At 42.0% G+C, this 27143-nt stretch overlaps 1 protein-coding gene across 3 annotated transcripts; it reads left to right on the forward strand.

Annotated features, from left to right (window-relative positions):
• Positions 1-27143, forward strand: DGUOK (deoxyguanosine kinase). Of its 3 annotated transcripts, XM_074332181.1 has the most exons (7): positions 1-205; positions 10365-10477; positions 17401-17588; positions 22416-22563; positions 25625-25740; positions 26357-26456; positions 26906-27143. In XM_074332181.1, exons 1-7 carry the CDS (start codon positions 64-66, stop codon positions 26930-26932), a joined length of 834 nt encoding a protein of 277 aa, XP_074188282.1. In that variant the 5' UTR covers positions 1-63; the 3' UTR covers positions 26933-27143. The 3 variants fall into 3 exon arrangements, with proteins under 3 accessions (XP_074188282.1, XP_074188284.1, XP_074188285.1); XM_074332183.1 differs by lacking the exon at positions 10365-10477 and having other exon boundaries at positions 16-205; XM_074332184.1 differs by lacking the exons at positions 1-205; positions 10365-10477 and adding an exon at positions 16382-16519.

The raw sequence follows: 27143 nt of genomic DNA on the forward strand, positions 1-27143 counted from the left end.
GGAAGTGCTCTCGGAGGAAGTGTTCTCGGCGGAAGTGCTCGCTGTGCTAGTCGTGGGTGGGATATGGCTGCAGGCAAGCTCTTTCTAAAGCTGCTGCGAGTACCCGCCAGATCCATGGCTCAGAGCCCACTCGAGGGCGGGCCCCTTTGCAGGGGCCTGCACCCGGGGCGCGGGCCCCGAAGGCTCTCCATCGAAGGCAACATTGGTAAGGGCCGGAAAGTGGCTGCCAAGCCTTGGCCTCCGCTGAGCAGGTGCCTGAGAAGCTGGGAAAGGGAGCTGGGCCCTGAACACCCCCCTTCCTCTTTCTTCCTCCCCCGGTTTGATGCGGCGGGACTGCTTGTTCTGAGCTGGCAGGGCCATTCCCCTCCCAAAGTACACCGTGGGCCATCGCCTCTTTGATTTTTAGGAGCTCAGAGCTCAGACACATCTGTTGGGGTATAAAAGCCACGCAGTCTGTAGGTAGGATAGATCGAAATGGAAGCGACAAAGAGCTGGGTGTAATTTCTTTGTTCTCCTAAGAGAGGGTTGCCACATGTAGGGGGAAAAAAAGATGCCCGTTTCAAATAGGGTTTCAGATAACGAGTAATTTTTTAGTGCAGGTGTGTGCCATACAATATTTGTGGCATACACTAAAAAAGTCATTATCTAAAATGCAGATTTAACTGAGCGTCCTGTATTTTATCTGACAACTCTACCCTAAGAGAGTTTCTAAATTTCATTTATTCAGATACCACTGTCACTATTTTTGCCATGTCTCTTTGCTAGTCCCACTATAATTTCTTAACGTTTTTCTTAGAAGAAAGTCACTCTTTAAACCTCAAAACATGTATTAACTTAAAAAGAACGGTTACGAGAGCAAATAGAAACCTAGTATCTTAAATTAACAGTAATTAAAACCGAATGAAAGCAAAACTTTTCAATTTAATGTTACTAAATTCTGACTCGATACTTCTACCTTCTAAGGTGCTGAGCCCTAGAAGGGGATTAGCAAGTATTGCATTGTCAGCAGTGAACTGAGAATTTCTTATTTTATTCATTCAACAAATAACTCTGAGCCACTTCCACATGCCAGCACTGTGCTTGACTCTGAGCATGCAGCAGTGAACAGAACTAATATCTCTGCTCTCATGGAACTCGAGTAGAGAGAGAGAGACAATACACAACATACAGTAAGCAAAGTAAACCATGTGTTAGGTAGTATTAGTGAGATGGAGAAATTTTAGGGATGAGAGATTGAGGGAAGTTGCAATTTTAAATAGGGTAGTCAAGACAAGCTCACTTAAAAACCTGAAGGTGAGGAAGTGAACCATGTGGACAACTGGGAGAAGACTCTTCCAGGCAGAGAAAAAACCCAGTGCAAAAGCCCTGAGGTGGAAAGTGTTCAGGGAACAGGCTGGAAGCCATTGTGGCTGGAGTGGCATGAGCAAGGGGGAGATAAGGTCAGAGGTCAGAGGTGGTCAAAGTGTATGTAGGCCTTGGAGTCCATGATGTGATTTTATTGTGCTTGAGATGGAAAGCCACAGGAAGGGTTGAGCAGTCGAGAGACATGATTTGACTTAGATTATAAAAAGACCACTCTGGCTGATAGATTGAAGGTAGAAAGTGTCTGGAGGTTATTGCAATGATGACCTTTAGTGAGTTGGACCAGGGTGGTAATAGTGGAGGTGGTGAGAAGTGATTGGATTCTAGTTATGTTTTAAGGTAGGGCTAACTAGATTTGTTAACAAATACTAGATGTGGAGTGTGAGATACAGAGAGGGGTGACTGAGTAACTTGAAAGATAGAGTTCCTATTATCTTAAAATGGAGGAGAATGGGAAGAACAGACTTGGGGCAGGGAGTGGTTTCAATATTTTGTTTTTAGGTGTGTATGGTTTTACATGGTTTTAGATATCTAAATGGGGATATTGAATAGGCAGTTGGATATATGAGCCTGGAGTTCAGAATCTCCCTGGACTGGAGTTATAAATGCAGATGGTATTTAAAGCCAGAAGATTGTGTGTTGATGGAAAGGCCTAAGCCGTGAGGCACATAAATGTTCAAGAGATTGGAAAGATGGGAAGGAACCAACAAAAGACCAAGAAGGAATGACACTGAGAAACAAAAGAGAAAGATATCCTGGAGGCCAAGTGAAGAACTTGGTGAGGGAGAGGGGATGGTCCACTGTGTAATGCTGTTTAAGTGATGGAGCTCTTCGGTGAACTTGAACAACTTCTAGGAGCAGGAGGGGTGAAAGTCTGACTGGTGTGGGTTCAAGGAGAATGGGAGGTGAGGAATTGGAGCCCGTGGGTTAAGCAACTGCTTAGAAATTTTCCTAGAAAGGGGAGACATGGGTGAAATGAGAAGAGGATTTGAGAGGAGTGTTACTTTTTCTTTCTTTTTGTAAGATAAATTAGATTACGTTTGTAAGCTGGTGGAAATGGTCTGGTAAAGAGGAAGAACTTGGTGAGACTGGAGGGAAGATAGAGTTGCTGGAGTGATGGCAGTAAGCAAGAAGGAATGGCCCCTGTAGCCCAAGTGGAGCGTGGTTGGCCTTAGCTGGGAGCAGTTTACTTCTCATAATGGGGGGCATGGCGATTAAATGCGTACTGACTCGAGTAGGTGGAGTGGGGACTTAGGGAAGGTCTTTTGATTGTATGTTTTCTCAGTGAAATAGGAAGAAAGAGCAGGAAAGAGTGAGTGAGAACAGAGGAGAGACATGAAGTTTCTAGTGAGTGAAGGAGAGCAATGTAAAACTGCTGGGCAACATTAAGGACCACTGTTGGACTTAGCAGTCGTGAATTTAAAGCGAGACCAGTCACCGCGGCTGAGTGTGTTTTTCCAGCCAGATCAGAAACATTGAAAGAATGAGAAGAGAGGTGCCTGATAGTGTTATTCAAAGATGTCCTGTCCTGTACTTTGGGAAACATGCCCCTAAAGAAAGCTCTGTCCTCAGAGCCCAGAGAGGTACAAAGTACTTCACAAAGTAAGAACTTTGGAGAGGCCATCAGGTGAGGTGTGAGTTCCCTCTCCCAATTTTCCTGACCTTTGTTTCTTAACCTTTCCAGATTGCTATGCTTCTTCCTTGCTTTCTCATGCAACTGAGGCTCACTGAATACCTGCTACAAGGTGGGCTCAGGTGTGATACAGCGCCTGTCCTTTAAGGAGAGCCAAGACAAGTGGGAGAAGCAGGCTTCTAAGCATAATTGATATACCCTGAGATGAGGGCCACGTTTGGGCTTGGAAACTCAGAGTCTCTGGGGTAGGAACTCCCAAGGCGGAGGAAAGGAAAGCGTGTTTCAGGCACAGGAAGTAACGTTTGCCAAGGCAAAGCCTGAAGGAACATGCGGTTGTAATAACGGAAGTAGCTGGATGTGCCTGGATTAAAAGGGCCTGGGAGAGCATGGCAGAACAAGAAGTTGGAAGGGTAGGATTTGCCAGATACTGAAAGCCTTGTGGGCCATGCTAGGAATTTCTTCTATAAGCAGTGGGAGGCTACTGAAAGCATGAAGCCAGTATGTGCCATGACCAGACTAATTTTAAAAAGGAAATTGGCAAGAATGAGCAAATAAAAAGGTCCATAACACAGGCACTTTCTTTGCCTGTCTTGTTTGCTATAGTACCCATAGTGCCTTGCATCCAGTTTGTTGAATGAATAAATAGGAACAGAGTTTGGAGTAGATAAGCTAGTTTTGTGGCTATCATAGTAGTTGGGGGGAGAGAAGATGCAGGAATGAAGGGACAGAGAAGAAGTGAGGGTTTGAAAGAGATTTTGGAAGTAGAATTGGCAGGACTGGGCCACTTGGAGGTGAGGGATGAGGAGGCAACTCGCAGAAGATAAGTGAGGTTTCTCATTTGGACATTGACTCTGAAAACTGAAGATGAAAATAAAGGAAGAGGAAGTCCGGGGAGGCAAGAGAGATGTATTTTATAGGAGGTGCCTCTGAAATACTGTGTTTCTCCGAAAATAAGACCTAGCCGGACCATCAGCTTTAATGTCTTTTGCAGCAAAAATTAATATAAGACCTGGTTTTATTTTACTATAATATAAGACTGGGTCTTATATAATATAATGTAATATAATATAATACCGAGTCTTATACTAATTTTTGCTCCAAAAGACGCATTAGAGTTGATGGTCTGGCTGGGTCTTATTTTCGGGGAAACATGGTATATAGAGAGAGGTGTTCTGAGATAGGTTAGAGTATGTGCCTGAAGTTAAAAGAGAGATGGGAGTTGAGATTTCAGCTGTGGAAGTTGTTGACTCAAGGTAGTTGTTGAATCCTGGGAAGTAAATGCAGTTGCCCAAGGAAAGTGACTAATGAGAAGTGGACTGGGGTCCTTTAATCTGGCTCTCGTTAGTTTTATCTCCCATCATTCCATCACCCCACACACCGTGATGACTCTTCCTGAGACAGAATTAGTCACTGCCTCCTCTGTGTGCTCTCGTCACATTTTGTACCCACAGCTGCTGCAAGCACTTGAGTTCTGTTGAGAATGTTTGCACATCCAACCTCGTCCCTGGGTTGGCCACTTCTTGTCTTGTTCATCTTTGTGTCACCAGCACCTAAGCCCCTGCCTGACCCATTGTGCTCACTCACTGTTTACCGGTGCCTGAAGCCTGTGCTGTGATAGCCACGTGGAAGTTAGTCATTGGGCCCACAAAGGAAATATTTTAAACTGCTGTTGTAATCAAATCAAGAGTTATCTTGTTCTCTAATCACAGGTGGCATCTCCAAACCACTCAGAATGAGAATACCTATTCGGGAAACCTGACCAGGGGAAGGTGAACCCCTGTCCTAACTGAAGTTAGAGCTCTTTAGAGCGGCTTGTCTTGTGAGACTGCTCTGCGTCTTGTTCGTCTGATCCTGTAGGTGTAGACTGCAGCGTGTGTAAGGAAAATGGATCGGTGAAGTGACAACTAATGGCACCTAGCATGAGTTGTTAAGCCATACATCATGAGTGATTGAAAGAGAAAAGCTTGGTACTTAGAATCCCTTAAAATCTGAAAAATAAAATAGCCTATATTTTTAAAAGTATTCATCACTAAAGTGTCGTATCGCCTTCCGAAAACAATTATGTTATGATTACAAATCTAAATTGAAGACAGGAATGCCGTTTGAAATATTGTCAGTGAGTCGTCTCAGACCTTTCTCACTTTGGTTTTAAACACCCCACCAGAGAAGGGGAAACTGTTTTACAGTCTAGAGACTTGTACATGAAGGAGGGGAGGGCTTCCCTAGTAACGTTTCTCCTCCAGCATTCAAGGTAAGTGATTGAGGAGCATTAATAAGCATCTTTTATTGAGTATAAACAATTGGGCAAAGAATCCTAGGGGGAAAGACCTGGTTATTACAAATACTGTAAATTGGAGTTGCTCTTTCTGTGATTCACCTCAGTCCATCCATCCATCCATCCATCCATCCATCCATCCATCCATCCATCCCCATTCTTAGTACCTGGCTAGATACTCAGGATGCAAAGGGCATAAGATCAGTCTGTGTCTTCAGAAAGGTGAGCTCCCAGTCTGGCTGGAGAAAGTGACGAGTCATCAAATAATTACGGTGTAATACCTTGGGATACTCTGCCTCGGGATGCAGGAACTGGAGAGAGTTCAAGGAGAAAATGACAGTGAAAGGAGGAATCAGCTGGTGGGCACTGGGGGAGGAGGGCATTCCAGATCCCTGAGGGTCGCCTGCTAAACATGAGTTTGGATCATGCTCTGGAAGCTGTGAAGGACCTTTTTTTTTTCCTTTCTTTTTTTTGTAGTTTCTCATAAAATAATAATAATAAAAGGAATCAGGGCAAAAATGTATTAAGTTCCTTTTAAGCCTGCTGAGTGATTTTTGAAAGTTTTCCCAGAATGCCTGTAACCTCAGAGCCCATTTGATCCTGGGTACTTCGATTCAGTGTTGAGTATAAGTTCCTTGAGGGCAGGGTCTCAGCCTAGTTCGTGTTAGTACCTATGTGTTAGTAGATTGAGCAGCTGCTCCCTGAACAAGTGACTGAGTAAATGAATGCAGCACCAAAATGAAAGTCCTGAAGTAAAGGCTTTAGTTTTCTATGAAGAATTTTCTGTTTCAAGACAGACATTTTTATATTTACTGCCTTTGTTTGCTTTTTGGTAAAAGTTTTCAGAAATTGGTTTCTTTCCCCATGCTTTTCATCTTGTTTAGGAGAAGAAAATGCTTGGAGGTGATGGTATATTTAAGAGGCTCCCATGAAATGCAACTGTAGTAGTTTAATGTATTACTTTAGGTGTTACATCAGATATTATCTTACTACTAGATTTTAGTGTAATGTGGTTATAGCAGGCATCGTAGTTTATAGAAAAAATTGCAGGAGGAAAAAAACATGACTTAGGAAAAGATGAACATTAATAGCAGAACTCTTTGGTCCGACTTGTGGAATGACGAGCCTGGTGCTAATAAAAATCAACATATTGAAGTAATATCTCTAAGGATGTAGCTCCCACCCCTTTTCAAGTCACGGCACATATAATAACGTACAAGGATAGCCGAGGCCCTAAGGGAAGGCTGATGCTGAGATCTGATACCCCCAAACTTTCATGATACTAAAAAGTATATCAAAAGCTAATGATACAAGAAGCTGGGGCTCTGCATAGAGACCAAAGGGAGGAATTTGTCAGTTTGCCCAGTGTTACGTGAAGAGTGGCTTTCGGTGGACCTGAGTTCTCTGGCCACTGGGCGGAGGCCAGTGTAGCACTGGAGAAGCAGCCAACACCACGGCAGACACTCGGTGGCTCCTGGGAACACCTGAAAACATTCCTGTTAAACCCAAGCAGGAAGAAAAAACTGTTATGATCAGGTATCACAGCACTAAAAACAGTTATGCTGTGTCTGGTTTTAATGTAAACATGTAACTTTGAATTCTTTTTTAAAATAATTGTTCCATATCTGTGAGTGCTGCCTGGCAGAGCCACGTTCCGTTGGAATACAGTTGAAGAAATACTGCCCTGTCATACGTGCCCCAGACGCTCCGAACCCTACAGCAGCATGGATGGCACCGCTCTTAGGGATTTTCACCACCACTTACTATCATTCTTTGCCAAAGTCGGTTTCTGATTACTAAACTTTGGAATGGGGAGTGGGGTGTTGCCCTGGGGTGATTGTTCCAGTAATTGGAACTGTGTATTTCCCATTATATCTCATTTGTTGGCATCCCGGGTTTTGTGTGTTTAAATGGCATGAGTCAGTTTCTGAGAGTCCTGACTGCTCTTAGATGAACTAAGTGTCTGATCTCAGGTACAGGTGACACTCCCTACCCCGCAGGGCCCTTCCTTTCTACATGCAGTCGTTTCTTAGGTAATTGTTTTTAACTTCAAAAAACATTTAAGTAATTCTAACAATCATTCAGGCCCACCCAGCTAACTACTCAGTTACCTTCATCTTTTCATATGAGTTAAAATAGCTTTTCAGCTGATAGGCTGGGACCATGCTTTAGACTGTGTCAACAACCTGCAATCTATTTACTGACTAACTGGGCCAGACATTTTAAACTGTGGGCTACTCAGAGCAGGCAGGTATCTGATAATACACGAACTCAACCAATTTGTAATTCCTGTCTTGACAAGCACAGGGGGTTTTATTTAGTAGTCTAGTATGTGGTTCTGAAATCTATATTTTTAAAAAGCTCCTCTGATTTTGATCAGATTGTTCTGGATGGCATTCACAAAAATAAGCACGCACCAGGATCACTTCGAGCATGCTTTAAAAATGTGAATTCCTGGTGCCCAACCCCAGAGATGCAGATCCTGTTAAGAAACCAAAACCAAGACGCATGAAACAATCAAAACAATTAGATGCTAAACATACCACAGGCAGTTAATATTTCTTGTTTGATTCAGCTGCCTAGTATGGTAGGAATTCAGTGTGAGTTAGAGAAGTCCTGAACTTCCTGGACCTTGGGTTTGGGGGGGAGAGGATTTAGACACAGGCCTGGAAGAGCAGGGGAAGGCATTTATTCACTGAAGTGTGGGAAGAGCAGAGGCTGAGCCGATGTGCAAAGGCGCTCATAAGCGGGTGGGGGTGGGACAGAGGAGTGTGACTGTGCAAAATGCATAGATTCACGTTGTTTGTTCTGTGCTCAGAGAGGAGGAGTTGGAGTGGTGTGTATGTCACGTTGGATGTGTGGGCTCTTCTGCTGAGACATCTCGACGCTCAATCAATAACCATGAGTGGCTCATGAAATCACTGGAAGTGTGCCTCCTTCCTTCTCTTGGTTCCACTTGGGTTCCTCCTAAGGGTAGAACTCACTTGAGAAAGATCATCTCCCACAGAGGCGATGAAATTCCAGATGCACTCTTAAGATTCATTTTTTAGTTTCTTAACAAATGTGGGTTTCAGAGGGAACTGAAATTAATGTATTAAGTGTTTCATCCACTCGGGTCCTGAGGAGCTCCATCTTCTCCCTGGAGAAACGCAGTTACAATGACAGTGGTGGAGTCTTACCCAGACGCCAGCCCGGGCGCGAAGGAGGATTAGCTAGTTCCGTTTAGGGGTGTCGGGGTCTGGAAAGGCTTCACACAGGAGGTACTCCTGAGCAGAATCTTGAAGATTGAGTTGGAGTTGGCCGGGTGAGGAGAGGAGGTGTACCAGGAAAGGGGAAGTATATGCATAGGCACATTTGCAGCGGAGGACGTGGCATGATTGGAGCTGCGAGGAGTTTGGTCCAGGGGAGTGCAGGATACCTGAAGGGAAACTGAGGCCAGAGAGGTGTAAGAAGGGGCCAGATGACGGTGTCCTGTAGACCATGCTGAAGGCTTGGATTTTGTCATGAAGGCAGTAGGGAGCAGTCAGAGAGTTTGAATAATGCTGTTTTGTGTTCCCTGTGGCTGCAGTATGAATGATGGCTTGAAGAGGGCAAGGCCAGAGTTGGCGAGGCAAGAGATGAGGGAGCCTGGGCTTGAGCAGGAGGTGGGACTAGAGAGGAAAGGACAGATGGGGAAAATGTATTGAGAAGGCAGGTGCGAAAGCACTTGGTGCCCACTTGAGGTTTGGCAGAGGAGGAAGTTCCAACGGTGAGTGGATGGTGCTGCCGTACCCTGAGGTCTGGGGTGTGGGAAGGAGTTCAGTTTGGTGGGGAAGATGATGAGTTCACTTAGGGAATGTATTGACTTTGAGGTGTTTGTGGGATATCCACGTAAAGATGTCTGGAGGCCTGTTGGATACTGAGTCTGGAGCTCGGGAAGGTATGGGCCAGACATTGGTGTAAATGGGAAAAGATAACTTGAATGTTGTGGTACTAGGTTGATTTCATCTCCAAAGTAGTTTCCAAAGCAACTGCTAATTTCCACCTCCTCCGCCATCACGATGTTGGTACAAGCTACTGTCTTCTAACTGGTCTGCCTACTTCCTTATGAGTCCATTCTTACACAGCTGGCGGAGTGCTCTTTTAGAAATGAGGTGGAAATTTATCATTTCCCTGCTTAAAGCTCATCATCACTGACTTCCAATCGCCCTTAGAATAGATTCAGACTCCTTACCATGGCTGCAAGGCTCTGCATGACCTGGCCCCGACCTGCCTACCTGCCTCTCCACGCATATTTCAGTCATTCATTCTTCTCCCTCACTGACCACGCTGTAGCTGCACTGGCTTCTTCAAGGCCACAGACTTCTCTTTTGTCCTGTTGTGCACCCAGTTCTTTCTCGTCTTCTGACCTCTGTTCATGCTGCTCCCCTTCCCCTACGCTTCAGGTTTTACCTCAGGTGTGTTTCCGAGGAACCGTCCCTAATCTATATTAGCTATATTAGAGCCATCCTGCATTTTTCTTTTCTAGTGCTGCTTTTAGCACAATGTGTTATTAGTTGCTTGTGTGTTTCTTTAGTAATCTATCCATACGAGCTCTGTGAGGGCAAAATCCATCCCGTGTTTGTTTATCATTGTACCCCCAGTGCCAGACAGTCCTGAGCCCGTAGCAGCGCTCCCTGAATATTGGTCAAATTTGTTGCATGAACGAGAATCATAATCTTTGTTTTCTATCTTGGAAAACTTGCAATTTTTAGTCTCAGATTGAATAGGACTATGATTCAAACTTGATTTCAAGCAATGTAGCTGATTTCATCTATTTTTGATGGTCTATTACATTTTTAACTCTTACTAAATACTCTTTGTCTCTGAGAGGTTGGGACATTAAAACTGCAAATCAAATCTTAGGGGTATTTTTCCTCCCTGTTGCCTGCATTGATCATGGTGCCCGGTTAGCACGGCCTGACCCATTTTCAGTCTGACAATGGTATATGGCTGCTGCGTTTTGAAATGGGAAAAACTGGTACTTGTTCCCTTGAGTAGGGCAGAGTTTGGTAGCCGCTTTCCCCTTCAGCCCTGATGTGGGAAGTATCCCAATACATGCTGTTTGCATTGCAGCTGTGGGAAAGTCCACCTTTGTGAAGTTACTCATGAAAACTTACCCAGAATGGCACGTAGCTACTGAACCTGTAGCAACATGGCAGAATGTCCAGGCTGCTGGCACGCAAAAAGTAAGTTTTCAGTTGTGTGGGTCGTTGGCAGGTGTGGGTGAGTAAACTAATTGTAGTAATCTAACTTGCTTTGAGTAGGTGAAGCAGCCCAGTTTGCGTCTCCTCTTTAAAATACCTTCATTCCAGAAAGCAGACCATGTACACCAAAGAGGATAAGACTTGTTTGAATGTGTTTAATTTTGATTCTTGTGGTTTTTACGTGCCTACAAAAGTGACTGCCTCTATTCTGTGTGGTTTCCCAAAGCATGTCCAGCCATTCTGGTTTGGAAGATTAATTTTGTCATTCCTACCCTTAAGTATACTACTGAAGCTGACCATCAGGATTAAGTTAATTATAATGATTTTAACTTATTTAGGAAGTCTTAGAAATTGGAAAGGACCTTAGAGAGCAGCTAGTTATACTTTGAGTCAATGCAGATACAGTAACTAACATTTATGAAGCACATCCCACGCGCCAAGCACGGCACATGTCATTTATGCCTCGTGGCCCAGCCCTAGTGTCTGCTCTGCTGCTTTGGGACAGGCTCCAGGGTTGGTCGCAATGCCATCCACAGCAGTGCGAGGCGGGAAGGGCCAGTGTGGGCATGTGCCTGAGCGGTAGGGAGCTGAGGGAGTGGCCCGCCATGCCTCCTGCAGCCAGCCCGAGCGTTCACTGAGTGGCTCCTGCGGGGTTTAACAACCCGAATTGTTAGAAAGTTCTTGTGTGAGCCACTTTGCATACCTGTGACTATGACTCATCGATTCAAGTTCTGTCTCTTAAGTATTTTAACTTTCCCACATGGCAACTCTTCAGAGGGTTGAAGGCGATGAAATATTTGCCTCTTCTTTCTCCCCCTCAAGTCTTCTCTCTTTCAAGCCAAACACCATTTTCCTTCAGACTGTTCCTCATTCTGAAGTAAATTTGTCTAGGTGATGAGCTCCGGTTTGTTGGTTTTCCATTTAGAATTTACTAAGAGTGGGACTCAGCTGAACGGGACATTCTGGATGCAATCTAAATGGGCCACAGTACCATAGAATTTGTTCCGAGTGCCATGTTACCATTATTCCAACTTAGGATCGTGTTACCTTTTTGAGCAGGCACACCATGCTTGTTGAGGATATTTGTTTTTTATATTGTATTCTTGTATGTAGGGGGGTGTGTGTGTATATTTGTGAAATTAACTTTTCCATTTAGAGAATAAATTATGTATCTTTTTTTCTGAGTATGCCACAGGTCACCTGTTGTGGGGGTTTAAAAATATGTCCACAAATTGTTTGATACGCTTTCACTTCAAGAGATGGACCTTAATTCTCCTCACGAGTGTGGGCTAGACTTAGTGACTTGCTTCTGATGAACAGAATGTGGCAGGAATAACCGAGTGTGACTCCCTGGGGGGGGGGGAGGGGCTGTAAGAGACATCGCATCTTCCGTCTTGTTCTCTCTTGATCACTTTTGGCTCTGGGAATGCCAGCTGCCATGACGTGAAGCATCCCCACCTGTGAAGAGGCCCACACAGCAAGGAACAGAGTCCTGCCAATGGCTGTGTGAGTGAGTCTTCTCGGAAGTGGATCCTTCAGCCCCAGTCAAGTCTTCAGATGGCTCTGGTCTCAGCCAACATCCTGGCTGAACCTCATGGAAAACCCTGAGGCAGAACAACTCAGCTAAGTGTGTCCCAAATTCCTTGTTCACAGAAAATGAGATAACGGATGTTTTTTGGTTTAAGCCACTAAATGTTGGCAGAATTTGTTGTGCAGCAATAGATAACTAATACTCCCATAATCCCGTTATTGAGAGGTAAAACGGTTAATTAACATTTCGTCTTTTTAGATTTCTTTCTACAGAGGAGAAAATACATATATTTACATACACTTGCATAAACTAATTAAAACATTTGTACATTTACTTTTTTAAAACAGAAATTATGATTATCACCTGCATGTCACTTGATGTACAAGGTCTTCCTTTCATAGTAATGCCATTTTAATGGTGGCAGTATACTGCATAATATGCTATATTGTCATTTAGTGATCAAGTCTTTTATTTTGAATACTTAATTTTCTAACTTGTTATAAACAATGATGAGTATCTTTGTAGCTACATCTTTTTTCTTTTTAATAGCTAAATGGTGTGTGGTCTTATTTTACATTTCTTTGCCTAGGTGATAAGCTCCAGTTTATTAGTTTTCCATTTAGAATTTACTAACATGTTTGGAATTTTGCATGTATATTTATAAGTTTGATTGGTATTACTATTTGTGTATGTAGTTTTGACAGGTTTTACCATTAGGGTTATGAAAATGAATTGAGAAGTTTTGCATCATTTTTAACATAGGAATTACCTATTCTTTGAAGTTAATGATAGAAATCATTTTCTTGACTCTCCCATTAGCAAGGATGAAAAAGAATAATATCCAATGTTGCTGAAAGTATGAGGAAATTGGTACAACTTTTCTGAAAGAAAATTTTGTAAAATCTAACAAAAGTGTCAACAAGATAGATAATTTTTCCACATCAAAATTCTAGTTCTAGATTACCCTAAGAAAATACAAAGGGGAATAAAATTTTTAAATGATAAGGATTCAGTGCTGTTTGGGGGAAATAGATAACCACTTCTTTCTCAAGTTTTATTCAGGGTTTTTTTTTTAACCTTCCTGAGTCAACTTTGATAATTTTTCTTAGAAAATTGTCCTTTTATTTTCCAATTTAATAAAGTAAAGTTAGTACATGTATTCTTTTATATTTTTAATTCTTCTGTATCCAGAATTATTGTATCTTTTGTCTGATGTTGCTTATTTGTGTGACTGTTCTGGGAGGGATAGATTAGATAGATGATTATCTATTTGTCCTTTTTTAGAAGACCCAAATCATGGATTTTAGTTTTTAATTCTGTGGGGGCTTGCATTATTTTTGCCTTTAGATTCATTCATTACTTTCTCAGAATTTTTTTTTTTTTTTAAGCTTTTCAGTTTGAGTGATTAGTTTGTGTATTTTTTCCTTTTTTCTGCCTTAATAAAAGCAATTGCAATTGGAAATTTTCTTCATGGAATAAGCTTTGGCCCTGTCTTCTAGATTTTGACATAATAAAATTTTAACTGAAATTTCTAAATAGTTTGTAATTGTAGTTTTGATTTATTCTTTGCCAATAATTATTTCTAAAGTATTTTACATTTTCTGAGGAGATTTTGTGTGTGCATTATTTTGCTATTCTAATTTTATTTTGTTATGGTCAGACAGTGTGGCTTATATAATTTCTAATTGGAGGAATTTACTGAGTTTTTCTTCGTGACTTATGTATGATCAATATTTATGTATGATCAATTTTGGTAAATGTGCCATGGACTTTTAAGAAGAATATGTATTATCTATAAGGTATGGAGTTTGATGGGATGTATTTTATGAATTCTAAGATGCCATTGATCGTTAAGATACATCATGAATTTAATAACACTTCTACACAATATTTAAAATGTCTGTTAAGTTTAATGAACATATTAAGTTGTATCCCAGCTTTAGATATGTGGAAGAAAATGATTTAGGGTCTTATCCTCCAAGCTCTCATTTTTGGATTCTACCTTTTGTATTAAATTGTGAGATAAATATTTTAAAGTATTGTGCTTTTGTTGTGTTTTGTCCATTTCTCCTTGTACTTTTAATTGGCTTTGCTATATGTGTATATATTTCAGTGCTTTATTATTTCATGTAAAAAGGTTCATAACTTTGTGGAGTCTTTATTGGTTTATTAGTATTAAAAAAACCCTCCTGTGGCATTTAACGCTTTTTTTTTTCTTAATACAGTTTTGCCATACATGCTTTCTTTTTATTTGCATCTACTTAGTGGATTTTTCTGTCCCTTTGTCGCCAACCAATTTATGTCATCTTGTTCTAGGCTTTTGTTTTGAGTATTTTTTTGATGAACAGGATTTTTCGTTTTTACCCAATCTTAGAATTTGCCTTTCCTGGGAATTTTTCTCTTTTATTATGATTATGTTTAATTAATCCTGCCACCTTATTTGTGCTTCCATTGCCTTTTTTTCTTTTTCCTATCTTTGACATTTTATTTTTCTCCCCGTCATTCATATGGCAAATTTACTATTTTTATTCTACCATAAACATTTAAATTTTAAAAAGATACATGTTTAAATCTCTCAATATTAATAGAGTCTGTGAAGGAAAGGAAAAAAATCCTCTACTTCTTTATTACCTTTTTCTTCAGACTCTGTCTTCCAGGTATGTTGAAATCTGCTGAAATTTTAGAGCTCCAGAATGTTTTAACATTGTGAAATTTCTCTTGTAACAATAGAAATTGGCATTAAAATTGATAACCACATTAACAATGGTTACTTTATATTTAACTCTGTTCTGCTGGTTGATCACTGACCACTTTTTACTCATTACCACATCTTCCCATTTCTTAATTCTTTGTTTTGATTAATGTTTCAGTTGGTTGAAATATATTTTAGAGAAGTGTTTTTTTTAATAAAAGTATGTGGGTGGTCTAATTTATGAGGGATTGCTTGTCTAAAAATGTCTTTCTCTTGCTCTGGAATGTAACAGATAGTTTCTGTTATAGAGAAGTGTTATATAGTTATGATCCTTTTTATATGTGTATATAAGGAATTCATGTTTTTCCCTTTCCCCTCATTAGGTTTTTGTTTTGTTTTTTGTGAGTTGTTGACATTTTGCCAGGATAGATCCAATTGTGGGTACGTGTGTGTGCACGCTTCATATGTAAATACATAAAAAATCTTTTCTGGTACTCAGTGAATCTCTGTGGTGGAAAGTCTTGCATCTCAGAAATTTTCTTTCTTTATGTTTTCTTTGATTTTAGCTTTTTTCAGGTCGCTTACCTCTGACTAACTCCTAGTTATACCATAGTTTTAAACTATAGTTCTGTTCTTAGAGATAAGAAATGTTTCTATTAGGCAGTGATTCTCGGTGATGGTGAAATTTGATGTGAGGGAGACACACACCTTAGGAGGAATGACCTTCCTCTGCTCATCTCTTTTTTTGATGGGGGTTGCATTTCACCTCTCCCTATTGGACTCTTGTCACATGAGAAGGAAAATAGTTTCCTTGGCTAGGTAACTTTGAGTTATGGGTACTGTGAAGTTGCAGATCATTTTAGCCCCTCTTTACAAAGTTGTTTGAGTTATAATTTAATTAATTGCTGTCAGATGGAGCACAGGTGGCATTATATCTTGATGTGTCTTTCCAGAGTAAAGAAAGGAAAAAAGAAAAACAAAAAACCCAACCTTATCACTATATTAGATGTATATTGCATCTCCTTTTTCCAACCTGCATGTCTTTTCGTTTCTTTCATAATTTTCTGTTTTTTTCCCTCTTAGCTGAGGGAAAATTTCTTGAGCTGATACTCTGTGATATTCAATAATTAGATTCATTGCAGTATATAGTCTGCTAGTTACTTATCTTCATTGGGTGTTTTGTTTTGGCAATTGCATTTTTCTCTTAAGAATGTTCTTTTTATATTGCTCCTTTTTTATGACAGCCTGTTCTTATCAATGTGGCAATCTCTTGAATCTCATTGAGATTCTTCTGTTTTTTCCTGTTTCTGGCAGCAGCTGCCTCCTAAGAGGCTGTTTGTCCTAAGCACACAGATTGGTCCTCTCTTTTTGAATTGCTGAATATTTTTATATGCAACGATTGTCCCTCTGTTTATGTGTTTGAAGCAATGCTTGCATTTATTCTGTAGCTGAGATGGTTCTTTCAGAAACTGTGCAGGCTCCTGTGCAGTTTTTAGTTGCAGAACAGTTTCCCTTTGGTAGCCCAAAGTCTGCTGGTGGAATAGCCCCACCCAGCCAATCTACTGCGTCTGTTAACCCAGCACCCCACTCCGATAAGCGGGCTTTCGTGCAGCAGGCTTTCAGAACTGTTCTGCCTTATATTCTTGTCACCCCGCCTCTTTTCCTTTTGCATTGTGAGCTCCTTGAGTTTGGGAACCATGTCTTGCTCGCCCTTGAATGGAGAAATATTAGAATGAAGAAGTTACAGGAAGCCAAGTTTGAGTCCCCATTTGGTACTTACTCACCATGAGACCTTGGCCAAGTAAGTGACTTAACCTTTCTGAGTAGATTTGCTCCTCAGGAGTGTGGGCATGACAGTAGTACCTCATGAAGCTGTTTTGAAGATTGAGATAACATAGCACAGTGAATATGGAAATAAATCTGAGCAGACCTACCCCCTGTAACACCTCCACACAGGCTTCAGTTAATGGTGACTGAGTGAGTGCAGATCCAAAGTGCTTTATGTAGAACTCACTTTTGTACTGAGTCAGTGGTCGAGCCCAGGAAAGAATTCAGGGCTCCTTCTGAGTGTCCCACACATGCTCCCCAACTGCACATGTGGTAAATGGGTCTTCAGATGCGTTTCATAAAGTCTGTAGAATGGAGGAGGGTTTTGTTTGTTTTCACAAATTGTAGCCCTTCTTGTAAGAGAGAGAGAATTCTATTTGGTTGGTTGGATTTTTCAAATAATAAGTTGCTTTCTTGTCTCAGTTGAAGTTATAAAGAAATAGCCACAAATGGAAGCTCAAGAGGGAGGCAACATAGTATTACAATGGAAAACTTTGTTTCCAAGTGTAGTTTTAAATGGTTGTTGATTGTTAAGTCTCCCTCAGACAGACTCCACAAGCCTGTCAATCAGTAATATGCTAATTCTATGTGTGGTTTTTCCTCTGCTTTTCTCTGGTATGTTGAAAGTGGCTTGTCGTCTCCGTCTATCAGACTCTTGTCTAATAAAGTAGGAAAATCTCTTCCTTGATTATGCAGCTTTGACTAAGCTGGGGGATGTGATTGTATCTTTTTAGTAGAAGGAAATTTGTAATGGCTTCTCTCATTGATTAGTAAACCTGCAGGGGGAAAGGAGGAGGTAAACACCATGAAGTAAATATGCCTTTCAGGAACTTCTCTTTTGTAATTTCTCTCTAGGCCTGCACTACCCAAAATCTTGGAAACTTGTTGGATATGATGTACCAGGAGCCAGCACGATGGTCCTACACATTCCAGACATACTCTTTTATGAGCCGCCTGAAGGTACAGCTGGAGCCCTTCCCTGAAAAGCTCTTACACTCCAAGGGAGCGGTACAGGTCTTTGAGAGGTCTGTGTACAGTGACAGGTAAGACCCCGAGCCCTCCATTGGTTACAGGCCCTGTGCTCTGCACTGCATGTTTTTCCTTCTTCCTCAGACCCTGCACCATTCTGGTCACTGAAAAATGTACTTTAAAAAAATGTCGTCTTTTTAAAGATCACTCTATACAGATTTGTTCAGATTTATAATTCCACAGGGTTATCATATATGTCAAGAAAGGAAATTCTATTTTTCATTAGTTTCCCACATTGCCACTGATTATGTTTTCCTATTCTTTTCTGGCACAGAGGCAACCTGGTAGTTACCTAATATAAACATTACATGCTAAAAGGCACAGAATAGACACTTAAATCAGTATCTGTTCTAGGAAACACAATGAATCAGTGGTGATTCATTTGGCCAGAGTCTGTAATGGACATTTACTGCCTGTGTCAGGTCAGGGGAAGGGCGTCATCCTGACCACCTGAGAGAGTGCGATGTGGAGGCACTTTTAATGAAAGCTAGTAGCTGGCTTGGGGATTCAGTCCATCTGTTCCAGAGGCGTTAGTCCATCTAAACTCCAGAATTCCTGGCTGTGCCACCAGACAAGGCTGTGACTTAAGCCATTTGGAGACACAGTGAGGGTTCCTTCATCTGGACACTGGTGAGGTGTTTTTTATCTGCAGGCTGTGAATCACTTGTGTCGGTGTGAGGTGGTGGCTTAAAGCATGACGGTCTATCTTAAGCCCCTGTGCGTTCCCAAAATGGAAAATGCTGCATTTTCATTGTCCATTCACTTCTAAAGACACTAAGTTAGTTGCCCATTTAATTCCAAGTTAGACAAACTAGTTCTACTTCTTTGTGCTCGCAGAATGCCTCCTGGAGGGGAAAATAAAGGTACCATTGTAAATGTCATGTGATTTGCTTTAATATTGCCTAAAATCATGCAAGATATGTAAAACAAACCTTGTGGGCTACACATTCCTTCTCTGTGTACCCCGAGGAAGCCTACCCTTTGTAAGAGCTGAATTTGTGAATAACAGGTGGTTGGGCTCTAGACTGTGGTGTTTTCACCTGTTAGGCATACTACTTCCTATTTTCCTTTCCCCTCTCTCAAGCTATGTCTCCTGAACTAGGAAGATGAATCACATATAACCACCGGAGTTACTTAAAACATACTGACCAACCATGTTTTCATTCCCAGCCCTTTAGTGAAGTAGGCATATGAGGGAACCCTCAGAAATATACTTTGTTTAGAAGCTACACGATCTTAACATTTACTTGTAAAGGAGGAGATGAAAATAGATTGCTCTATAAGCAGCTACAACATTCTAGATGTTTTCTTCGAAGGGGGCAAGTTTTGAGACAGAAAGGATAGCTAATTACGCATTCTGATCCTGATAGTAATTTGGAGCGATTCCACTCTTAAAAATCCATTCATATGCATTTAGTGAGCGCGGATGCATTCAGTGCTGTCTGTGTTCAGGTACCAGGCCAGCTGGGGCTGCAGCAGGAAGCAAGACAGACCCAGTCCTTGCCTTCACGGTGGACTTAGTCTGCCAGGGAGCTCTGAGGCTGCACACATGCTCACGTGTTCTGTGTGTTCCAAAGGAGGAACGCCGGTTGTTTGGGAGAGTGGATGACAGGCAGGAAGAAATCCACATCATCCCTGTTTGAGATCAAAAAAACAATAGTATGGGGTTTTAAGAGCAGGGACCCTGCCGCCTCTGAACTCAGGTTGGTTCTTCTGAGCAGCGGCTGCGTTCAGGCTGCAGTAATTCCCTACCCGTAGGGATCAGCGTCCCAGCCTTCCACTGTCACTCTCCATCCATCACCACCGGCTTTGGAGAAATAAAGAAATGCTCATCCTCAGAAATGGCGAGGGCCCCTTTTATATGGCTTATTAACAGATACTTGATATCTCTTTATAAGATCTTAATTTCCACGTTACCTATGAAGACGTTGAAAACGTTTTTCAGAAATTCAGTTTCAAAAGTCACTTCTTTTCTTTGTTGCCTTTAGCTAGACTATAGCTAAACCATTCCAGACCGGGAGAGTTGGTTTCTGGACTCCCAAATTGGTTTCTTCATCGCCTAGCAAAGAGGTGGTTATAATAACGACCACAACACCTTCACTGCTCTGTGCCATTCACTCCTCCAAGCACCTGCGAGTAGTATATATGGGCCTCACTACAACTCTGCGAGGTGGCGTCTACTGTTCTCTCTGTGCAGAGGGAGAAACGGGCTAAGAGTTTGGTATGTGCCCCTGGTGACACCACTGGTGAATTCTGGAGGCAGCGGCAGACTCAGGAGTGTGACTCTGCAGCCCATTCTCTTACACACAACACACAACCTTGAAGTATATCCCTCCCTCCCTGAGCCATTCGTACGCCAGGATTCTGAATTTCATTTTCTCAGAAGTGGCCAGTTGCTGAACGTTGCCTTAGAAACTGGAGTTTATTGTGTAGGATGTAAATTGTGTTTTGTACCAAAATGCCTGAGGTATGAAAGCAGAATTGACCTTTCTGAAGTGATGGTCTCTGGTTAGCTCTGATTTCCTATTTACCAGAATGTTCCTTAAGTTGTGGAAGTAAGCAAAGGGCAAAACTAGTTGATTTTTCGATTTAGCTTTCTCATATCTGGGTGAGAGGCCCAGCAGCAGATGAAGCAAGTAAATAAGAACCTGTGCTTTTGGCGGAAAGTCTGCCGTCTTGGTAATCCAGCAGTTAGTAGGAAATGCATTTCCTGCTACAGAGGTGCCACCACTGAAATACAGTTCCTTCTCCACTTCTCAGCTAAACAAAAGCATGTCTCAGCAGCCTGGAGACTCAGAAGCCCTTAGTCCTTAAATGAAATGTGGTGGGTGGTCTGTACTAAATTGGTTTTTGTTTGGGGGCTTGCTACAGTAACAATAAAGAAATCGCAAAAGTTTGAGTGTACGTGCACCATTTGCTATATGTCGTGACTGGTTTCCAGCAGGGAAAATTGCTAGTGACCAATAATAGATACGCTCTTCCCATGCCCCTTTTCTTCCAGAGGATTAATCCATCTGGAGAGCTGTGATCTGGGCCTCTAAAATCTAGATGCTATTTCCCATCTTAGTGTTGAGCAAGGAAGGAAATAGAGGTCAAAAATTCAGATTTCTTAGAACAAAAAATTCATCATATTTGTTTGGAACCACAAAAGACCCCAAATAGCTAAAGCAATCTTAAGAAAAAAGAACAATGCTGGAGGTATCACACTCCCTGACTTTAGCTTGTACTACGGGGCAACAATAATCAAAACAGCATGGTACTGGCAGAAAAACAGATACATAGACCAATGGAATAGAACTGAGAACTCAGAAATAAAACCGCATAAATATGGACAGATAATTTTTGACAAAGAAACAAAAAACATACAATGGAGAAAAGACAGCCTCTTCAATAAATGGTGCTGGGAGAAGTGGAAAGCCATGTGCAAAAGAATGAAACTGGACTGCTATCTGTCACCATGTACCAAAATTAATTTAAAATGGATCAAAGACTTAAGCATAAGACCTGAAACAATAAACTGCATAGAAGAAAACATAGGTACTAAACTTATGGACCTTGGGTTCAAAGAGCATTTTATGAATTTGACTCCAAAGGCAAGGGAAGTAAAAACTAAAATAAATGAATGGGACTATATCAAACTAAAAAGCTTCTGCACAGCAAAAGAAACCATTGACAAAATAAAGAGACAACCAACTGAATGGGAAAAGATTTTTGCAGACATCACCCCTGATAAGGGGCTAATATCCAAAATATACAAGGAACTCATGCAACTCAACAACAAAAAAACAAACAACCCAATTGAAAAATGGGCAGAGGACCTGAATAGACATTTCTCCAAAGAGGACATACAAATGGCAAATAGACATATGAAAAAAGTGCTCAACATCACTAATCATCAGAGAAATGCAAATGAAAACCACAATGAGATATCACCTCACCCCAGTTTGAATGGCTATCATCAAATGGTAACAAGTGTTGGAGAGGCTGTGGGGAAAAAGGAACCCTCATATACTGTTGGTGGGAATTCAGACTGGTGCAGCCGCTATGGAAGGGAGTGTGGAGGGTCCTCAAAAAATTACAAATAGAATTACCATATGACTCAGCAATCCCTCTTTGGGTGTCTACCAAAAAAATCTGAAAACATTTATCCATAAAGACACGTGTGCTCCAATGTTCATTGCAGCTTTGTTTACGGTGGCCAAGACATGGAAACAACCAAAATGCCCTTCGATAGATGAATGGATAAAGAAGTTGTGGTATATATACACAATGGAATACTATTCGGCGGTAAAAAAAGATGAAATAGGACCATTTGCGACAACATGGATGGATCTTGAGATTATAATGCTAAGTGAAATAAGTCAGAAAGAGCAGAGAACCATGTGATTTCACTGATATGTGGTGTATAAACCAAAAACAACAAAAGAACAAGAGAAACAAATGAGAAAAGAAACCTCATAGACACAGACAATAGTTTAGTGGTTACCAGGGGGTAAGGGCGGGGGGTGGGGGTGATAGATGAGGGTAAGGGGGATCGAATATATGGTGATGGAAGGAGAACTGACTCTGGGTGGTAAACACACAATGGGATCTATAGATGATGTAATACAGAATTATACACCTGAAATCTATGTAACTTTACTAACAATTGTCACCCCAATAAATTTTAATTAAAAAAAATTCAGATTTCTTAAAGATTGATAAGGAGCCAAAAGGGGTAAGTGGCTTGAATAGATGTGGAACAAGTTGGTTATTGATTTTTCTGCTTCCTCTCTCTTTTGCCTTTCATTCCATTTCCCATTCTTCTCCCCTCCCCCCATCCCACTTACATTTCCAAACAGGTATATCTTTGCAAAGAATCTTTTTGAAAATGGTTCCCTCAGTGACATGGAGTGGCATATCTATCAGGACTGGCATTCTTTTCTCCTGCAGGAGTTTGCCAACCGGGTCCAATTACATGGCCTCATCTACCTTCAGGCTTCTCCCCAGGTAATGCATAACCTAAAGGAGCCCTTCCTGGGGGAGGCCTGAGGGGGCAGGGAGGCAGATGGCAGGACGGTCCCTCCCTTCCATTTGCATCTATTTACATTCAGATGTGTCCTCCCCAAAGGACTGAGATGAAGAGGGACCTGACTAAAGCACACTGTTTGCACGGGATTTTTTTTTAAAAGAATTTTTGTAACCGTATCAGTAAAACAAGAATTATGCCAAATGCTCAAAATAGGAGTTTACCTAGACTTCTAGGGGGGAAGAAAGGTTTGCTCTATTAAGCAAATTAATAGTAAAAATGGAAATGTCAGCCTATTGTGGGAGAGACCTTAGCATCGATGTTTGCCTGCCAGCAGTGAATGAATATAGTTTTTATAAAAAGAATTGCTCTGCCTTTATGTATAATTCAAAACATAAAGTCACATTTTTTAAATTACGCCTTTTCATTAATTCTGATAATATTTTTTTCTCAGAGAGGAAAATTAAGTAGCTTTGCTATGTTTAAAAATCCTGAAGCTGCCTTGCTGGTGGGAATGTAAATTGGTTAGGCTCTAAGGAGGCAGTTTGGCATATATCCTAGCAAGTGCACATACCTTCTGACCTATTAGTTATGCTCCTCGGAATTTACTCCATAAATACGCTCCCACACAGGCAAGAAGGCTCATGTGCAAGGCAGCATTGTTTGTAAGAGCAAATTATTGGAAACAAACCAAGTGGTCATCAGTAGGGGCCGGTTGAATATATTATGCTCCGTCCATGCACTGGAAAGCTCTAAAGTCATGAAAAAGAATGAGAAAGTGCTGTACTGACATGTAACAATCTCCAAGACATATTGTTAAGTGAACAAAAGCAAAAACAGTATATGGTAGGACACTCTATATGTGTGTGTGTGTGTGTTTTTAAAAAGGTGGGGATAAGAATGTGTAAAATATTTCTGAAAGTGTACAAAAAGTAAGTAACATTGGTTGGTTGTCAGCAGGGTGGAGAACTGGATAGTTGGAAGTCCGGGGTGTAAAGCTGTGTGATTGGGGAGGGTGGGGAATAAGGGACGTGTCTTGAAGCCATCAGCTGTGGGGTGGGGATGTAGGGATAGAAAGATAGAAAGAAGGAAAGAAAAAGGCAGGTTCAGAGTGAAGGAAAGTAGGAATGAAAACGATAAAAGTAGGGGAAAATGGGGAGAGACTAGGTCAGATGTTAAAAAACGTTAAATGAATACAAGCAACATATATGTGTTGACCACCTACTCTGCCAGGCCCAGGCCTGAACAAGATGGACTCTGGCCTGCTCCTGGGTCTCCCCCAGTCACTATGCGCTCAGAGCACCCTGTGCAGACCTCCCTCTGTCTTCTGATACAGCTGAAATGCCACTGGCAGTCATGTTTGCCCAGGCCTAGCATAGCGCCCGGCTCTCACAGTGGCGCTTAGTGAACTGGTACCGCAGATAAAGGGGGAGCTCCCGCTCTGTCCAGGAAACACCGCTCTGTCTGCTGGAGCCCATTTGTTCCCTCCCTTATCTGACTGCTGCACTTAAGGTCCAGACTCCACAGTGCAGCGCTTGAGTCACTGTTTGGCATATTTTGTCTTACTATCTAACTACATTATAGATCCCTAAGAGAAAGACCTCATTTAAGTTTGGGACAATTACTGATTCAGGGGAGAGGGAGAGACCAGAAGGGATAAGAGTTAAAAGTATTAACATGTTAGATCTGTCTCTGTTAATCAATTTGAAAAGTTGGACATAAGATCATAAATGAAATTTGTTTATATGATTTTGTCTCCTTAGAGGAAAAACAGGACAAGAGGGAAACACAAAGACCCTGCCTCTTTGGGACTGTTCTGCACTACATTTGGGGATAGTTTTTAAGTGTTTAAAAGAAGGAAGTCCTAACTCAGTGGGTTAATCCACCTGTTCTTCCGGGACAGATGACATTATTCTCAATGTCAATGACATCTCAATGACATTATTCAATGGCAGAGAGAGGAAGGAAGGCAATTCAGGTGAAACAAACGTTTGGAGCAAAAGTTTGGAGGTGTGAAAGAGCTTGGTCTGCCCTGTAGGTGGGAGGTCAAAGCCGTGAGTCCAGGGGAGGAGCTAAGGAAGCTGCTAGTAGAGGTAGGCGGGGTGGCCAGACTCCTCGAACGGCCTCCTATGACAGAGAGAAGGTGACAGTCTCTGAGCCATGGGCTTCAGACTTTTCTATCAGGTGAAGGTAGAAGGAATTGTGCACACTCTGGAAAGAGGGTGGGAAGGAGAGATAGTCCCAAGCCTCGCTTTTTTTCACTTTATATTTGACCTATGCAGATTTTGCATTCTGCTGTAGTGAGTGTTTGCTCTGGTGTAAAAGAGATGTTTCAAATTACTTACCCTTTTGCAAATATGCACTGCTTATCCTTCCTTGAACCTGGGGGTGATGGCTGTAGGCACTAAGGAGCCTGGGGAGTATTTTAAGCAACGAGAGTAAGGCCATTATATTGGAGTCCTATGGAAGGGTGGACTGAGAGGACAGACTGGGAGGGAAAAAACAGCTTTTACCAGGAACTTGCCATGCCTTTCCTCGGTGAGTCCCCACAGCGACCTGTGGGTACGTGGAGGATGAGGAAAGGGAAGCCCACAAAGATTGCACCACCAGTGCACGGTGGAGACGGGAACTTAATCCTGTACTTTCGGGCGTGAAGGCCTGGTCTTTTCCTGTCCACTTCACTGCTTCCAAGAGGCAGAGAGCCAGAAGGCTGTTGCTATAGGCCAGCTGAGAGGTGGTGAGGACCCGACCGGGGCCGAGGTGAGAGAGAGGCAGGGAGAGAATGAACAGGAGAGAGATTAAAGGGCATTCAGTGACTTCCTAGATGTGGTTGGGAGGAGGAAGAAGAAGGGTCATTCCAGGTTCCTGGGTGGCTGGTGTTTGCCATTAACCTGTGATGGAATGAGAAAACTAGGCTTCAGAAGCAGTCCGGTGGTGTGTAGCGTCCAGGGCAGACATCAGGAGTGCATCTGAGAGCCCCCTCAAGACTGCACTGTGACAGCCAAATCGTGAGCTCGGTGGGGCTGGGGGATTGTCTTCTAGGTTTGTCTGAAGAGACTGCACCAGAGGGCCAGGGAAGAAGAGAGGGGAGTTGAGCTGGCTTATCTGGAGCAGCTTCATGGTCAGCACGAAGCCTGGCTGGTTCACAAGACCACCAAGTAAGTGGAGAAGAGAGCAGCACACAGGCCTGCCCCCTACACCAGACCTTAACACAGAAAGTTCGACATGCAGCCCCATGAGGAAGTTCAGAATGTACTGGAAGTGGTAGGAAATGTCCAGCATTATCCAACTCAGAAATTTAATATTGGGTGTAATCTGTATATTCCAAGAGACTTTTTTTGAGATTCCCTTTCTCCAGCTTTTTTGTTTTTTTAAAGTTCCACTGGGTTAAACACAGTGGTGATGATGATGATGATGATGATGATGATGATAGAGTTGGCTGGGGGGGAAGGGCCAACAATTTTTAGAGAAATTGTCAGTTTACTAAGTTGACATTCCCTGGTTGAGCCTTTGCTCCTCAGGTGTGGTGTGCCGTCCACTTAGGATGTTAGGGCTCTCACCTTCAGGATTCGACTCAACTCGAAAGGGAAAGTTCAGCCTTCCTCTTTCCCACTAATTTTATTGAATTCTTTTTTACAACTGCTGTTAAACGCCATTTCATTGAGAAGTCACATGACTTCAGAACTGTTCTCGGAATTTTTAAAACCTTGTGAGAATGTGCAGCTTGGCTCAGCTTTCTTTTTTCTGCTCCCTAAATGTTTGCGTTTTTTATAGGCTCCACTTTGAGGCTCTGCTGGACATGCCCGTGCTGGTGTTGGACGTCAATGATGATTTCTCTGAAGACATAACTAGACAAGAGGAACTCATGAAAAAGGTGGGGAAGACCCGAACTCCTGCTTTCTAATGGCTTTCCTTCATTGCACTTTATCTTTGCTTCAAACGTCAGTATAATGGGTCTTGTGCCTCATACTGCATTTTACACGCCAAAGGCTGTGGGTTCTTGTACAAGTCACAAATATCATCCCTATTTTCTAAAGTATTTTGGGTTAATAGTTGTTAAATAATTGGCTTATAATATGTGCTTCTCAGCTAACTTCCTCCGCTAAGGCATTCTAGAACTAGGGAAATGAGACTTCTGGATGCTCTTCCCAGCTCTGCCACTTGATAGCGTATGGCCCAGGGCAGGTCACATTTCCTCTCCATACCTATTTTCCCTTCCTCACAAAAAACTCTTGGGCTTGGCTACCTATGCGTTGGGGGTGGACTACAGTGTAGTCTGCTGAAAATATGAAATTTAACATTGGGGTTTTCTCTTTCCCGCAGGTGAACACCTTCATAAAGATTCTGTAACCAACATCAGGGTGTTCTGGCTGTGATCTGGGCTCTCTGACTTTCTGAAGCCAGAAAAATCCTGAGTCCCCCACCTTACCACCCCCATTCCCATCTCCTGTTACTCCTAGAGTGCTCCGACACTCCAGTATGGTTTCTGTTACCCTTAGACTTTGCCATGGTCTTCTTTTATAGCTCATAGATTTCTAAAATAAAGTTTAAGTTTTGCTTA

This window comes from Rhinolophus sinicus, linkage group LG05 (assembly GCF_036562045.2).
Source record: "Rhinolophus sinicus isolate RSC01 linkage group LG05, ASM3656204v1, whole genome shotgun sequence".
Lineage (NCBI taxonomy): Eukaryota > Metazoa > Chordata > Mammalia > Chiroptera > Rhinolophidae > Rhinolophus > Rhinolophus sinicus.

Excerpts from the sequence above, each read along its gene's own strand:
- DGUOK (XM_074332181.1), top strand. The coding sequence starts at position 64 with ATGGCTGCAGGCAAGCTCTTTCTAAAGCTGCTGCGAGTACCCGCCAGA. Across the intron at positions 17,589-22,415 it reads AGGTCTGTGTACAGTGACAG|GTATATCTTTGCAAAGAATC; the intron begins GTAAGACCCCGA and ends ATTTCCAAACAG. Across the intron at positions 22,564-25,624 it reads ACCTTCAGGCTTCTCCCCAG|GTTTGTCTGAAGAGACTGCA; the intron begins GTAATGCATAAC and ends ATTGTCTTCTAG.